General features: G+C 35.9%; 1 protein-coding gene across 4 annotated transcripts; it reads right to left on the reverse strand.

Annotated features, from left to right (window-relative positions):
* Positions 1–167: 167 nt before the first annotated feature.
* LOC108450192 (uncharacterized) lies at positions 168–14,508 on the reverse strand. Of its 4 annotated transcripts, XM_017747710.2 has the most exons (20): positions 13,074–14,506; positions 11,998–12,472; positions 10,642–10,729; positions 10,373–10,554; positions 10,087–10,223; positions 9,184–9,250; positions 7,438–7,606; positions 7,234–7,348; positions 6,368–6,443; positions 6,093–6,275; positions 4,932–5,092; positions 4,476–4,581; positions 3,849–4,053; positions 3,464–3,750; positions 3,214–3,335; positions 2,069–2,213; positions 1,866–1,958; positions 1,260–1,333; positions 926–979; positions 168–846 (listed from the first exon to the last, which is right to left on the reverse strand). In XM_017747710.2, exons 1-20 carry the CDS (start codon positions 14,045–14,047, stop codon positions 558–560), a joined length of 4,002 nt encoding a protein of 1,333 aa, XP_017603199.1. In that variant the 5' UTR covers positions 14,048–14,506; the 3' UTR covers positions 168–557. The 4 variants fall into 4 exon arrangements, 3 of the variants coding, with proteins under 3 accessions (XP_017603199.1, XP_052886655.1, XP_017603207.1); XR_008285729.1 differs by lacking the exons at positions 168–846; positions 926–979; positions 1,260–1,333; positions 1,866–1,958 and having other exon boundaries at positions 2,183–2,213; positions 3,214–3,328; positions 13,074–14,508; XM_053030695.1 differs by lacking the exons at positions 168–846; positions 926–979; positions 1,260–1,333; positions 1,866–1,958; positions 2,069–2,213 and having other exon boundaries at positions 2,712–3,328; positions 13,074–14,508.
* Between the last annotated feature and the right edge of the window lie 827 nt (positions 14,509–15,335).

A 15,335-nucleotide genomic window follows, 5' to 3' on the forward strand; every position in this document is an offset into this window, starting at 1 on the left:
ATCCATATTTCTTCATGAAAATATATTACCATATCCATTCCTGAAATTCCCACTTTTTGCTGAAAGCTTTTTTTACCATGCTTTATGATTTCCGCTTGCTAACGAAATGAACTAATTCCCACTGTTTAAAGATTGTTTAAGCGGAAATCAAAGGAGAAACGATAAAATTGATCAAATATAGGAGATGTATATTTTTATCATAGTGAAAATGCCACGGTGAGCAATTAACAATCAAAGAATATGAGTCGAACAAATGTCTTCTATGGCCAATAAATTTCATCCCCTCACTCCTGAGGGATAGAAGTTTTGTACAACATTCAGCTTACAACATATTTGACGGTTTCTACAACAGCCAGCTTCATTGGTATTCACCACCATAGATACTGCTTCCAAAACAAATTGGCATGCCTTCTCTGAGTGCCAGATTTGGGATACAAGAAAAATTCTTTGGGGCATACGAGACTGAGAGATGAACATTCTGCTTGCCTCAGGTGGTATGTTCTTTTCCAACAAAATACCCCACGCTATGTTTCGAAACTACTTCGGCCTACCCTGGTTCAATCTAAAAATGGTTGAGCGTCCATGCATAGGTGCACCAATTTCCTTTGATACTCCCCAAAATATTCACCAACTGCAATTACATCATCATTTCCTGGGCTTAGACCAGGCAAGTCAACCACTGAATCATTGGTTTCATCCTCTGAACCTCCTAAATTAGTGATAAATTGCATGTGAATTTCACGGCAAGCCAGTATGAACATAGCAGCTGTGTCTGGCTGTTGTGCCTCTCGGAGGGCTGCCAATGCCTCCTGGATTGCCCCAGCTGCAACAAATAAAATAAGAGCCCTGCATCCAACCACACACATCTTCAGCTTTAGAATGCAAATTAGGCATTGGACAAGAACAATAAGAAAAACAGTTGTACCTCCAAATGTTGTGTTCAGCATGAAGGACATGCTCTGCCCACCTTTGCAACACCCTGCAATAACAACAATGTTAAATAAAGGCAACCCCTCTGGTTAAGAATACCAAGGAAGATATCAAATTGATACATGGGATCAAAATTTCATCGACTTGGAATCAAGATGGCAGATGAGCATATTACAGGAACGGAAGGCATATGGTTAAACCATCACACAGGCAAATTTCAGCATATCTATGGAATTAAAACAGAGTAATCCTAATTCTAGGAATTTTAAATGCTAGAGAAATCTAAAATGTCCTCCCTGAAGGCAAAAAAAATCCAGAAAGAAATAAACCTTGCATAATCAGATCCCTTTAAATGTGCAGCAGCTAAAGTAGCAGCATCAGTCCAGTATCCAGCATCTTGCAGCTGCATTTCGTTAAAATTACCGTCAGTCAAAAGTCATACAACAAGAATTAAGCATGATATGTAGCTGCTCTATGAAATGCTAAGAAATAATGACACTTAAGGGCTCTACTTAAAAGGATAAACATGATCTTGTGGAGCTTGCTTATGAAGTGCTTATCAAGCTTGTTAGTGGAAGCTAAATGAGCAAAGTTCACCTAAATTCAAACTCGTACTTATTTATTCAATGAGCCTGGATTTGTCAGTCATCTATGTTTTATGAGCTTGATAACCCACCAGAAATGCACAAATCAAACTCAATCATGAGCTGACATACATACCCTAGCCACTACAAGCTTCAAATATAGACATAAATAGGTAAATGCATACCTACATATATATAAAATCATGGATAACAAAAATATACAACAAAAAAACCCTAGAGATTCTGTTATACACAAAACAAGAAAAGAAACAACCATTGGGTTGGATTTTTATTTTTGAGGTTTGTCAAGAAAACTGAAAAAAGGATTTCTTTAACAGAACCAAACCAAACCTGTGAACAAGCTTCCTGATACCTCCCAACAGCACAGAGCAGATGAGTGCCAGATAGTGACCGATCAGTTCTGACCATGTTTGCAGCAACGACCTATATCATCATAGAGCAGTGATAGCACCCAAAACAGACAGGCATTATCATTAAACCTAGACAATCACATGTTTTAATCAAGAAAGAGAGAAAACAAAGTTAGCCCTCACCTTAACTGCCAGCTCAAGAAGAGATCTTGACACTGCAGAAGAAAGAGCAACAGCACGTAGAGCATTTGGGTAGAAGTAAGGACTCTCTGGAGAAGTAGAAAGCAATAAACTGACAGCACCTTCCAAGTTTCCAATTGTGATTAGCCTGCGCATGCCAAATACAAAGTACAATTACCAGCATGGAAAACAAAGAAAAGAACACAAACTTGGCCTAGCGAACAGTACTTTTCAAATGAGCTTATGATTCAACTGCTCCCTCCCTCCCTCCAACAATGCAGTATAAATAGCAGTTCCACAAACAAGATATTCTAGGCCATACCAAGCTAAAAGCCTAAACAAGAACAGTAGTTCTCATGTCAAGTAAATTTCCCATGGTCTGATGCTGATAATTTTTAGAATCTTCAAACTACAGCACCATAATTTGAAATCACATCAAGCATGCCATGGGGAGCATTGGAGGAAAGATTGGACAGCTTACTTTTCAGATTAATCTAGATTTAAATTAACTCAGTTCTATTTAGAAAGAACCTAAGAAGAAAATTATAATTACTCGAAAAGAAGACAACGGTTAAATAGAAATAATTGATCAAGACTGGAAAATCTAGGCAACTTCCCTTCCTCAAATTTTATAAACTTCAAAAAGTCTTTCCATACATCTAAAGATTTCCAAAAATCTTATGTATTCATAACATAGAAAGTATAATTAAAGAAAATTAAAAGATAAAACACACCGTCCAATAATTGCTTCTGAGAAACTAAGGCTCCATATTGTTGTTGCTAAGGCACTTTATTTTTTTTATTTTTTTTTCCATTTTCTTTTTACATTTAACTATTGTTGATAAGCAAAATTGAAAGAAAAAAAAAAGGAATGTAGTTAAAGCAAAATAATAACATAATCAAATGAATAAACAACTCAATTGCATCACAAAACTAAGTTTTTAACATAACCACCCCATATAAAAATCACAATAATACATTTATCAGAAACAAATTTTTGCTGTTTCTTCTGGAAGCAAAAGAAGTTGCAAAAGTAACAAGGTTCAACATAAATATAAATAGATTCCGAACTTCTACATTGAGAAAGACACTGCAGCAATTTCATCATTCAACTAATTAACAATAGCAACAAATTAACATAAACTCACTCATGCACATGGTTCTGAATTGCCTCCTCTCCTTCCAATTTCTCATGCCAAGGGATACGCTCATTAGCACTTTCCCATAAGTCTTCTTGCTCAAAAGCCATTAATCTAAGTTGACCTTGAGTCTGCTAACCAGAAAATGCCTTGCCATCAAAAGTTTTAAATCACAAGAGATATACAAGACCAACCCAAATAGAACATCTCACTCTTTCAATTATTTTATCAGGGCTGTTAAAAACCACTAGAAACTTACCAATGCATCCCTTTGCCCAGTTTCTGATGTTGATTTCTCCTTTGATGTAATTCTACTGAGTAGAGATTTGTCATCAAGATCAGAATTTGGCACTGAAATAGGTGCTTTCTGTGGGGACTTATTTATTAATTTATTCATCAAGTGGTTAATAGCACGAGGCAATTGCAACCAGAAAAGTGCTTCTGAGACCTCACCAAATGTAGCAGCAGCAAAGGCAAACCTTGCAGCAGAACCCTTATTGACTATGGTAGCATACAATCTAGCCCTTTCATCATCAAGTATGCAACCTTGTGCAGTGAAACAATGGAAAAGCACAAGGATAAGGAAAATTAATAAAATGTTTAAGTAGTAGAATTGGAACACTAGATAGGTTATTAAAGCCTACCTTCCTTACGGTAAGGTTCTAATACTTTTAGGAGCAATTCTGGGACTACAGAATCACCAACAGATGGTAATTCAATCAGGTAACTGCGAAGGTCTTCTGAAGATGAAGCCATTCCTGGAACGAGATGGGGCCTCTTATCTATAGTTGTACCAGTAGTATTAAACCAAGAGGGTTTCACACCCAATTGTAAGATCATCCGTAGTGCCTGTAATGACATGAAATATTGGGTCAATTGTAAGTAACTCTTTGAACAGTCATTTAACTTTTGAGATAGCAAACAAATAAAATGAAGTTTCATGGAAAGTAGAACAAGGCCAGTAGGCCCATTTCAAAATACATTCCTCAATCCATTCAGGATTGTGACACCAACTCCAATGTATCACCATTAACAATTTTGTTTAAGGCCATTTTTTTCTTTTCAATTTAACACTTAAAGTAATAGTGTTCCATCAATCCATCTACTTTTAAAGAAACGTGAAATGTTGTACATGTCTCTGCTAAATGCAAATGATCTGTTAGCATCATGTGTTAGAAGGAACCTTCAGTAGTTGGCTGCTTGTATAAAATAAAACAGTAATACGGAATTATAGGTTACTAAGCCAAAATGAATAGGCAGAACATTGTTACCAGAGCATGGGGTGTAGGAAGTAATACAGGACAACATAAAGGCATCGGTCGAAATCTCTCTTTTATATTTCTTGGCAGTGCCCCAGGGCCCATTTTCTTGTCATTTCTGCATTTGCACAAGTGAGGTTACTAAAGTGCAAAATATATCAACTTCATATGAATCATATTTTAACTAGCAGTATTGTCCATTTCATTTCAAAACTAAACACTGATTGTTTAACCTAACCAGTCCCTATCTCCTTGCTAGCCACTCCAGACCTATCTCAGCTTTCATTCTAATAAAGCAACCAAAAAGTCCATTCTACCAGCTCCAACCAAATTTTAACAAAAACTAATAATAATTACACTAACTTATGCTAACAAAAAATAGAGATTTCTATTTGAAACCACTAATATAGAGACTATCTACAAAGGGAAAAAAAACCTTGAGAACTAAGAAGAAATTGTGGCACATACATGTTCACCTCAATAAGCCGAAAGCTACTATCAGCTCCTGCCATGCATAAAACCAATGGATCATTCTTGTCGGTCCGCAAGTGCAACCAATCCAATTCCAATACCAGGGTTCCAGGAAATTGTGGTTGTAAAAGAGAATTGGCCAATGGGTCTGGTGAATCCTGCAAATACCAAATACCATATATTATGCTCAAATCTTGAAATATCCTTCAAAAGGTCCATGGGGCGAAAAAGAACCATCTATTCTAACTCAAACTTCTATAAGTTCACATAACATGTACCATTCACGGTCTCAATCAGAAAGAATCTAGCAATAAAAACCACATAATGAGGCTTCAATCCTCTGGTGTATAATTTGAATATGAGTTTAGAAAGGATAAAATGCCCAAGTGAGAAGACAGGTCCAAATTGGAAAGAATGTCCAGCAAAAAACCACAAAATAGGGTTGCAACCCTCTAGTGCATAATTTTAAGTACAAGGGCGCATTTGTTATAAGGGAAAGCATTCACTTTCCTTGGCATTTAATAGGTCAGAATCTGATCCTCATGCTTGGTAAACTGAAAAGTGCCCAACAATCTTGGGAATCTAACTCTCATTTTTGGAAATACTTTCCTATTAACATAGAACATGATTCCTATCAGAGGTGGAAACGTAACTTTCCCAATTGAAAAGTTAAAAATTAGCTTTGAGACAAAAATCAAAATTACCACATGCCTACTAGAGTATTTAGTGAACCAAACAAGCCAATGTAACTTTCTCAATTTATTCAGCACATTCCTAAGTAAAGCAAACAATGTAATGTTACTTTTTGAGAAATCACATCCTATCACAATCATGACATTGGAAAGCACCAAAAAACCTCCAATGTAGAAAGGATGCAATAAGTAGTAACAAGCACAAAAATGAACTAAATTTATCTTCCAATTTATGAAGGCACAGACCAAAGGAAGTTCACAAATAAAACATGTGAATGTAGAAAATAAAATATGGTAGTCCCATCTCAATTCTCAGGGGGAAACAATCCAACTTTCTAATGACTAAGAAAACACTCCAGAAACCTTTAAACACAAAATATCCATCAATTATTAAGTATAGCAAGATAATAGCAGCAGATAGATAAATGGAAGGCAGAAAATTTGATAAATGCATTTTCACACTTACAAGATCAAACACCGAAAATGTATTGTCATTAAATAGTACAGCAATACGCCCCCGACTACGGTCTCCAGCAACAACAGGTGAGAATTTTATTCTTCGAACTCCTTCTCTGTAAGTGTTGAAAGAGGAAGACTGGCCAGTAGTTACATCCCACCACCTTATGTTACCTGACCTGTCTCCCATGACCTGATAAATTAATGATATCAGTGAAGACAACAATCTTCAAGGCAACAAGATAACATACCAACTGGATGCAATAATTTAAATATGATACATACAACATGAGGCAAGCGGTAGGCCATGGCTGTAATCAATCCATCAGATGAAACAAATGAAGAAGAAGGCCATTTGGGTCTGGAAGACAAGCAAAGAATCCTTATTAGTGCAAGCAAAAAGGGAAAGGAAATGTATGTTATGAAAAATGTAGAATATAGAAAGAGAATACAAGTACTATGTGATCAGAAATAAACCAAAATGCCTATGGACTAAAAATTAGATTTTTTCAGTACAAAAATATAAGAAAAATATAAGGAAAACTTACGCAAAAAATAAATAAATAAAATGCAGAAAATAGAAGTCCCCCCCCCCCTTTTTTGTCCCTAAGTTCTTCATGACAAACTTGATGAGAAGGTAATCATTTTTCATTCAACACAATATTGGATTTCTGTTTCCATGTTATGGACATTACCAAAAATATAACACATAACAAGTTACAAGATTGTTTGTCAACAAGTTTAGGTTCCAAGATAACATCTTTAAGAACCCGATTATTGCAACAATGGCAACAGAATGCATATGTTAGGTGCATATTAATAGTGTTAAATCTACAGCCACATACAAATTTGTCAAGCTCCAAAACTGTTGTTGATTTTAGGTCCCATCACCAAAATATTATCACTTCACAGCTCAAGAAAGTTGTGGCTCAAAGAAAAGTCAATGTCCACAGTAGTAACACATTAAAAGTGAATTTTATATGTTCAAGACTACTACAGGGACTCAAATTCATGAAGTACAGATGTAAAGGCAAACACAAAACAAATGGCTCACATGTAAACCAAAATAAAGGAGATTACACATTTTCTAGTAGCATGTAGGTTCAACCTGATTCTATAACATTATATTAAGCATTTACAACAAATTATACCTGAAGTCTCGGATCCTCCGGCCATGAACCTCAAAGACTCCGAGTGCACCATTAACTAAGGCAAATGCAAAACTCTCAGAAATCTCATCTTGCAAATTATCAGAGTTCCCTGCTTCTGCATTTAGAAGTTACAGTTATTATAAGATAACCATTTGGGCAAGACAGAGGTCTTTGTAATAAGTGATGCCAAGTATAATATCCCACTTGAATCCGATGAAGATGCAATTGTGGTTGAGGTTGCCACTTCTGGTGCCACAGCTTTATTATCTTTATGGGATAATGATGATTCCCTCGAAGGACCTTTTTGAACTGGTCTGGGAACTGTTGGAAGAGTCCATTCCATTACCGTGAATGGAAGAGCTAATGATCTAAGCTACAAAGAAGTATAGAGCATAATAATTATCCAAATTAAAATATTAGACAGTAAATCAAGAAGAAATTTAGGACAGATGTCATATTGATTTATACAAGTTTTAGAATAAAACTAAGAATAAAAACAAAATCAATGACAAAGAAACAAGCGCCTAACGTAAATATATATTATATCAAGGAAAGTGAAATATGAAGACAAAATAATTCAGCATGAAACCTTCCATAATGAAAACTCAAGGGGAAAAATCATTAGTGGACCAGGGAACTCAAAAGGAAAAAGTAGAAGGAACTAACAATATACCCAGGATATTATTTCGGAAATTAGAAAGTCTTACCAATGAAAGGAGCAATAAACACATTTGGAACAATAGCAACCCGAAAAACTGCTGAAGTGATTGTGGAACTGTGAAACTCCAAAATTACTATTGAGTTTCATTATGAGCGATGCAGAAATGAGTATTTTGGTTTTCTATGAATTCCTATAAGTTTTGCACGTCAAAGATTTCAGGAGGCACTAATTCCAGTGGTCAGTTATGAACTTGATGGCACAACTGCAAATGATACCTAAACATTCTAATGCTAATTTATAGAACTTGATTTTCTCTTGAACAGAGAGATAAACAATATTTTTCTTCTCATATGAAGACCCTAGTATATGCAAATGAATCAAATTTCATCTCTTTGGCCCTGCTTAAGTAAGCTCAAGCAATGCACGCACTCAAAATTCCACCAAAGAGCTATAAAATGAGCAAAAACATGTCATTTTTCCTTCTAAGCTAATATAAACATCGCAAATGACACTATTATGACAAATATCATCAGGTTCTTTCTATCTCGGGATATTCTGCATATTTTAAAGCAAAGCCATGTTTTTCAATGGAGTGCTGGTCGCTGGAAGGACTCAAACAAAAGCATTGCGAACAGCAATTTTGTATTAAGATGAATGATTTCTGAAATTTGAATATCATTATTACTTACACGTTTGGTTACCACATCCTTCATTGTGACTATATTATCTAAGGTTTATTAATTATGTCTCAAGTAGGGGAAAGAAAAAGAAAACATAATAGAGAGATAAGGGGAAATGAAGACAGGAATTTGAGGTAGAATAGAAGAAACATGAATAACTCATAAACTCTTAAGTCACTCAAAAAAAAAAAAAGCACATCAAAGTATTACGGACATCAGCCATAAAATCCTAATATAAATGCAAAATTCCTACTTCCTAGCTAAAAATAAACCCTAAATAAAACCTTGAGGTGATTCTCACTCAATAAGCCTCCAAGAACCACGACAATCTTTCTATCTTCACTGTCACTACTTTATTTCTGCAACAGCACCAATACAATCATTTGAGAAGCCTAATGAAATACTAGACAGACAAATGAGGGAAGGCTAGTGAACATCAACCAACAAAATGTTCAACCCTTTACTAAGATGAAGTATCAGAAGCCAGTCATCAAGTCAAAATATCTCAATTCTTCACATATATATAGTGAAAAGAACAAGCTTACTGTTAGCAACCATTATCAGAAATACTGCAAGCCAGAAGAAGAGGAAGTTAAGCATCACACTCACCATAATTGGATTTTTTGTCATAGCCCAAACCTCAACAGGTGCATCACGAAATAAAATCAGAAGATACCTGAAAAAGTTAAAAATAACAATATATTACCACATTCCAGAAATCAGACAGCTAGTTAGACAAAGAAGGGAGCAGAATTAGAAAAACATCAGACAAAGTTGGCCATATTCAGAACATATAAAGGGTTATAATTATCACATTATTGACAACCTCTAACTATGAAAAAAAATTGCATTTTCCAGAAACCAGGTCATTACATATTCTTTTACAAGAAATAAGAATCAAGGGAACCAGCAGGAAGAGATGATCCGCCATCTAACAGACAAGAATGCATATCACATATTTTCAAAGATACCTTGACTACCACGATAATTAATCACCCACCCAAAGCGGGGGCCTCCATTCTCTATCTCCAGGGTTTGGTGTTATGAAGCATATGCTAAAATTTTCTATTAGCCTTCAAGACCAACCTTGTGTGCAACTGCAGTTTCATTTTCCTTCTACAGATTAATTTTGACAACACAAGTCTAGGGTTTCTAATCAATATATATATCACCATAGCAGTTAATAGTAGCTGCATTGACTATTTCTAAGCTGATAATAATAATTATTAAATAACAACATACACAAATGACAACACACGATAAAAACATGAAATATGGCAGTACAGCATCCATGTTACAGCATCTCTGCTTCCTCCTTTCCTTTTACTTTTTTGTAATACATGTTTACACTTGTAAGAGTAGCACACTTCTTATGCATCATAATATGTGGAAACAATCTAAAGTTGTCATATTGAAGGAGAAATTTTTGCATGAAGGGAAGTATGTGTCAATTTAAAGGATGCTGCCAAATGAATGCATTGAGTAATCAAAACGAGAATTTAGAAGGAAAACCTTCCAGATGAAGAAGTCCTTAAAGCTCTTATAGGTGCACGTTCTGGCTTTTGTAAGACCCGAAAAGTTCTGTTAAGCCCACTTCTTAGACAAGTCACAACAAGTCTGTTAATGTAGCCTCCAGTTTTCTCATTCACCTAAGTCCATAGAAGTACTACTAAGGATTAAACTGTCGAACAAAGCAATGATATTAAACAAAAGGAAAGGAAGACCAGCAGAGAAAGAAGAAATGAAGCTAACTATGATGCAAATGACAGATATAGTCCTTGGAAACTTGATACACTACCTGTGTGTATGAAAACGAAACCAGTCTTGAATTACCAAGCCATCGTAAGCCCCTCACCATACTATTATGAACTGAAAAACTGGATGCAACAGCGTTGGCAGAGACATCAATGACATCAATTGTCCCACTTTGACTACCCAAAGCAACTAGTGGAACTGTTATTGCAGGATTATCTCCCCCACCTTTGCAGAATATAGTGTGATTAATAAACTTGTAAAAGTTTCACAAAAATGGAAATTCAGGAGGTAGATTGAGGAGGTGGAACTAACGAGACATAGTAGCTGTTAAAGAAGGAGATGGTACTGCCAGCATGGTCACCGTTGAAGAAAGAACCTGAAGCTGTCCAACTAAGCTAATCTGCACTAATGATTTGGCATATAAGTACACATGAATAACCGAAAGAACTTGTACCAAGGCAAAATAAAAGGAAGTTGTTCAGAAATAATAAATGCTTTTCATTTCATTCTCAAAAACAACAAGGAGAAAATTATAAACTTACAGGGCACCTAAACCATTCTTGATAAAGAAGAGAAACTCAATGACTGTTGTACTAAAATAAAATAATGCAGTTATGTCAACAAAGGCTTGGCAGACAAAGAAACCCATTATTTATTTAAAGATCACAAAAAGTAAAATATCTGGCAAGTAATAAGCTTGTTGATCAAATTACACTTCTTCCATTTCCTATGGATTCCATATATATCTTCCATACAGTTCAAATATGCAGTAGTTACTCTGATCTCATGGTATCATTTTCCAAGCTTAACCTTCGACCAAGCATAAAAAAGTAAGTTTGATTTTTCTCTCACTTTGACAGATAGGTATGCTGCAGCAGCAAGTGAATAAGCATTTCAATGACGCTCTATAATAAATAAAATTATAAAACGCTGTTTGGGCCAGAAGAGTACCATAATTAACATCATGCTCTTTTCAAATACAAAGTTCAACATGACATCTGGCCAGTATTTTGAATCCCAGCTCAGCCAATTAATTTATGTTAAGATCACTTAATTTTATTGCACTTGCTGTCAATTCCAAGCAAAAATATGTTATAAAGCTAAAAGCTCAATGACCCAGCAAAAATTGGTCAAGTCTATACATGCCAAGGGCACTAGAAACAACACCCGAGAAAGTTTGGATCACAAACCCTTAAGCACAAAATGCATTTTAGCCTGGCAATTCCCTAATCTACCACTTAATCATAGTAAGCCGTTCCTAAATCATAAATTGCATCGTTAACAGAAGATTTGGGTTATCATAAAAGAAAGAAGAAACTATTTCCAAATGCAATAACAACTCTACCAAAGCAGTAATATCATGTCAAAAGTGGACTGAGTCTTCATATAAATGTATAATAGGAAAAGGAAGATATGCAATGTTAATATCTCCTATGTGTATATGTGTGGAGAGAAAGTAAAGTCATGACTTATGAGTGCAACTTCATAGATGGGAGGGCAGGTCAAGGAGCCAGCTAAAGGAGGAAAGAGAACAAAATGTTTCAAAGTTTCCCTTTGTTCAACTGATAAAACTACAGTCATCACATCAGCAAGAACTGAGGAACATTCAACAGGAAAAAGGAATATTTTGGCATGCCAGTTAGAAAGTTAAAGAATTTATTTACAAACCTTAAATGTCACATCTGCAAAGCCAAAAGTAGAGTTTGGTAGCTGAGTTTGACTACCATTTATGTTGTCCAGCTGCCCACTGCCTTCTGCAGCAAGTCCATCCTTAGTAGACACTATGGTGGTGGTATTTGTTGAATCAAGAGATAGATTAGCAATATTTCCAGAAATTCCAGCATCCTTCTGCATAACTCCTTCCCCTTCAGCAGTCAAGATCCAGCTCCATAGTTTGCCATCATCAGAGATGGAAAACAAGCGCGTCTTAGCAACAAGAAGAGTATCATCACAAAATTCAAAAGGATTATCAGAATCCACATCAGATGCACCATTTGATGAATCTGAATAAAGTTTGCTAATATTTTGAAGCGTTGACTCTGATTGGCTGACAAGGACTGCAAGAACTGATGGTGAAGGGACAGGTGAGCCAAGGGATGGCATCAACTCCTCCATTGTGCACATTACATGTACCTGTTCTCCTCTGTAATAACACCCAAATGAGAGCATCCTTTTAAAGGCAGAAATTTGGAAATTTGAATATCATTAACTACATTAAAGAAAACCATAAAACAAAAATATTTATAGGTTATAAGAGATAAATATGAAAATATGGTCTGATGCTTCAACTTGCTGTGACAACAAGGTATCACCTAGGAAAAGAACTCAACAGCTTTAATTGGTTGCAGATATGTTTCTATCTTTACAAGAAGATAAACTAATAAATAGCTTTGTATGACTGAACCGGTAGATTTATAGTTCCCAATCACAATTTGATAAAAACCATATCATACTTCAACCAATCAGAACATTCATAACTAAATGATTTTATGTGCAGGAAGCCGAGAATCTCTTATTATATCATAAATCAAAAGGATATTTCAAAGTCTTTCCAAGTACTTTACATTGCCTAGTCTCCAATTCAAAACCTTCTCCATCTGTTTTCCTAATTTTGTTACATAACATTTATGATTCCTTGAATAACCCAAGGTGATGTGCACTGTAGGAGCTTATTTAATCGTAACAAGTTAAATTTGAATGAGGCCAGATATTGCAGGAATAAGATAGAAATAGAAAATGCTTACTCTTTCCTTCGCCAGATGCTGATCTTCCCATCAAGGTGGGTACAATAAGCCAACTCCTGATTTGGATCAGGCAAAACATCAAGAAACTTGGCGCACCCGCGCGGCAATGGGGCAGAGAAAAGCGTTGTTTCATATTTCAAATCGAAAACCACCAGCTCCCTAGGAAACGTCACGTAAATGACGTTTTTCCAAAGCGGAGAAAACGCCAAACGCACCGCATATAGCGGGAAAACAGCAGAAGCAGGAGAAGAAGAAGTTCCTCCAGCAGCACCGGCAGCATCCTTTTCAAGCTTAAGAAACTCGGTACAATCAGTTCGAATCCGGAGTTCTTTGAGGGTAACATCATCATCTTTTTCTCCCAAAACTTTGACCGAAAGAAGAAACCCTTTGAGTCCAACTATACACAAATGGCGGGAGTCGAAAGGATCACGGCGGATACAGGATAGATATTCGGGTGAAGCGTCGTATTTGAAGATGCATCGAGAAGAGGAAGTGTTGTAAAGGGAAAAATAAGAAGGGCCAGAGATAGAAGCAAGGTGGAAACAATCGGAGCGGGCCTGTACCCAACAAAGGTCTTGGATACCGGATTTAGAGGAAGGATCGGGAGGATCAATGGAGAGGATGAGAGAACGGAGGCGGAAATCGAGGAGAGCAATACGGCCGTGGCGGTCGGCGGCGGCTAGGATGAGATGCGAAGAGGAAGGTTCTGTAGAGAGAAGGTCCCGACCAAGAGGGAGAGGGGTCCACCGTACGGAAGTGACGAAAGGGGAGAGAGAAGAGGAAGGAGGAAGGGGAATGGTGGCAACGAGCTGGAGGGAACGGGAGTCAACTACGGAAACGGAGGAGCCGGAGGCGAATGCGAGGAGACCGGAGGGATTTAGATCAGCAGATCCGAAGTTGTTGCGACTGGGTGGGCCTGGTAGTGTGCAATCCCATGACTCATTGGGTAACGGTCGATGAGTCGGAATCGACATTTTCGGAAATTCAGCTTCGAGTGTCCTAACGCGTAGGCGATAACGGAGGAGAGGAAAGGAAAGAAATGAAAAGGTACATTACTGAATTTCTTTCATGGAAGAATGTTGACTCCAACGTTACTCCTCCGACTATCTGGACCAAGAGACACTATAGCCCATAAAATTTGTTTATACAAGACAGGAAGAGTTACTAGTAGAGGTTTGAAGAGCCGTGGAGGTAATTGGGTAAAATCTCTGGACTTTTCAACTTGTTTGGTGTCCTTTTAGGGTTGGCAATATGATTATAAAATGTTCGATGTGGGGACAACGGAGTGTCCTATTGAATATCATCTAATTATATGATGTGATCAAGACATAGCATAAAAATCAAGCTAGGAACAAAATTGTTGAATCGCATCTTGGCATGCTTAATATATGAAGGTAACCAGTCAACTTCGAAGAAAGCAATGAACAATCATGATGTTAAATAAGTATAGGATGGGACTATGAATGTGATTATACATCCCTTTTTAAAAGCTTAAACTTTGAATGAAGCTACACCATCTATTTTCCTTTCCAAATATATATATTCAATTTACAAACAAACATGTTTACACATATTTAATAACTTTCTTATGTTATGTTTGAGAGAGGCAATGTTAATTATTAATTTCAACCACTTTTTTTACAGTATTTTTTTAAAGCCTATATGAAATTAAGGATAATCAAAACTTGAATTAAAATTTTATGCAAGTAATAATATTAGATGTAATGGTCTTACATTTTCAAAGGGAGATGCGGTTTTAATTTTACAGATCATATTTTTATAGGAATAGTTGACATAAAAATAACTTTTAAAATTATGGATTTTTATGTAATTTTTTTTTCCATTTTAGCTTTTTTTCTTTCCTTCCATTTTCCTTTCCTTTTCAATTCGATATGAAGATAAAGATTGAAATTTTTTTATCCTTACCAGAATTAAATTGAATACCTCGTCTTTGCCCTAAATGTGGAGGGCATTCTTGATTAAGTTTATCAAGCTCAAAAAGAACATTAATAAATAATTTTTTTACTTGAAGATAGTAATTTATCATTTTATGCACTGAAATATCATTAAAGGGAAATCTTCAGGAAATAAATAAATGTAATTTCCATTGTCCCTTTAGAGTTAAATGAAGCATTTATGCGCATGAAGTCGTAATTTCTTTCTTTTATTCATTTCTTGTTTTTTCTTGCATACATGTGTTTGTTTGTTTTTTTTTTGCCAAAATTAAGATTTCGTATAGCAAGAAAACATTTATTTGGCAAG

Source organism: Gossypium arboreum, chromosome 7 (assembly GCF_025698485.1).
Source record: "Gossypium arboreum isolate Shixiya-1 chromosome 7, ASM2569848v2, whole genome shotgun sequence".
NCBI classification, from domain to species: Eukaryota; Viridiplantae; Streptophyta; class Magnoliopsida; order Malvales; family Malvaceae; genus Gossypium; species Gossypium arboreum.

What these genes read in the sequence shown, in the direction of transcription:
- LOC108450192 (XM_017747710.2), bottom strand. Translation starts at nt 14,047, where the DNA reads ATGTCGATTCCGACTCATCGACCGTTACCCAATGAGTCATGGGATTGC. An exon ending in CGGAGGATCCGAGACTTCAG is followed by an intron (nt 6,444 to 7,233) that starts GTATAATTTGTT and finishes CTTGTCTTCCAG; the next exon opens with ACCCAAATGGCCTTCTTCTT. An exon ending in CTGGGCAAAGGGATGCATTG is followed by an intron (nt 3,336 to 3,463) that starts GTAAGTTTCTAG and finishes TCTGGTTAGCAG; the next exon opens with ACTCAAGGTCAACTTAGATT.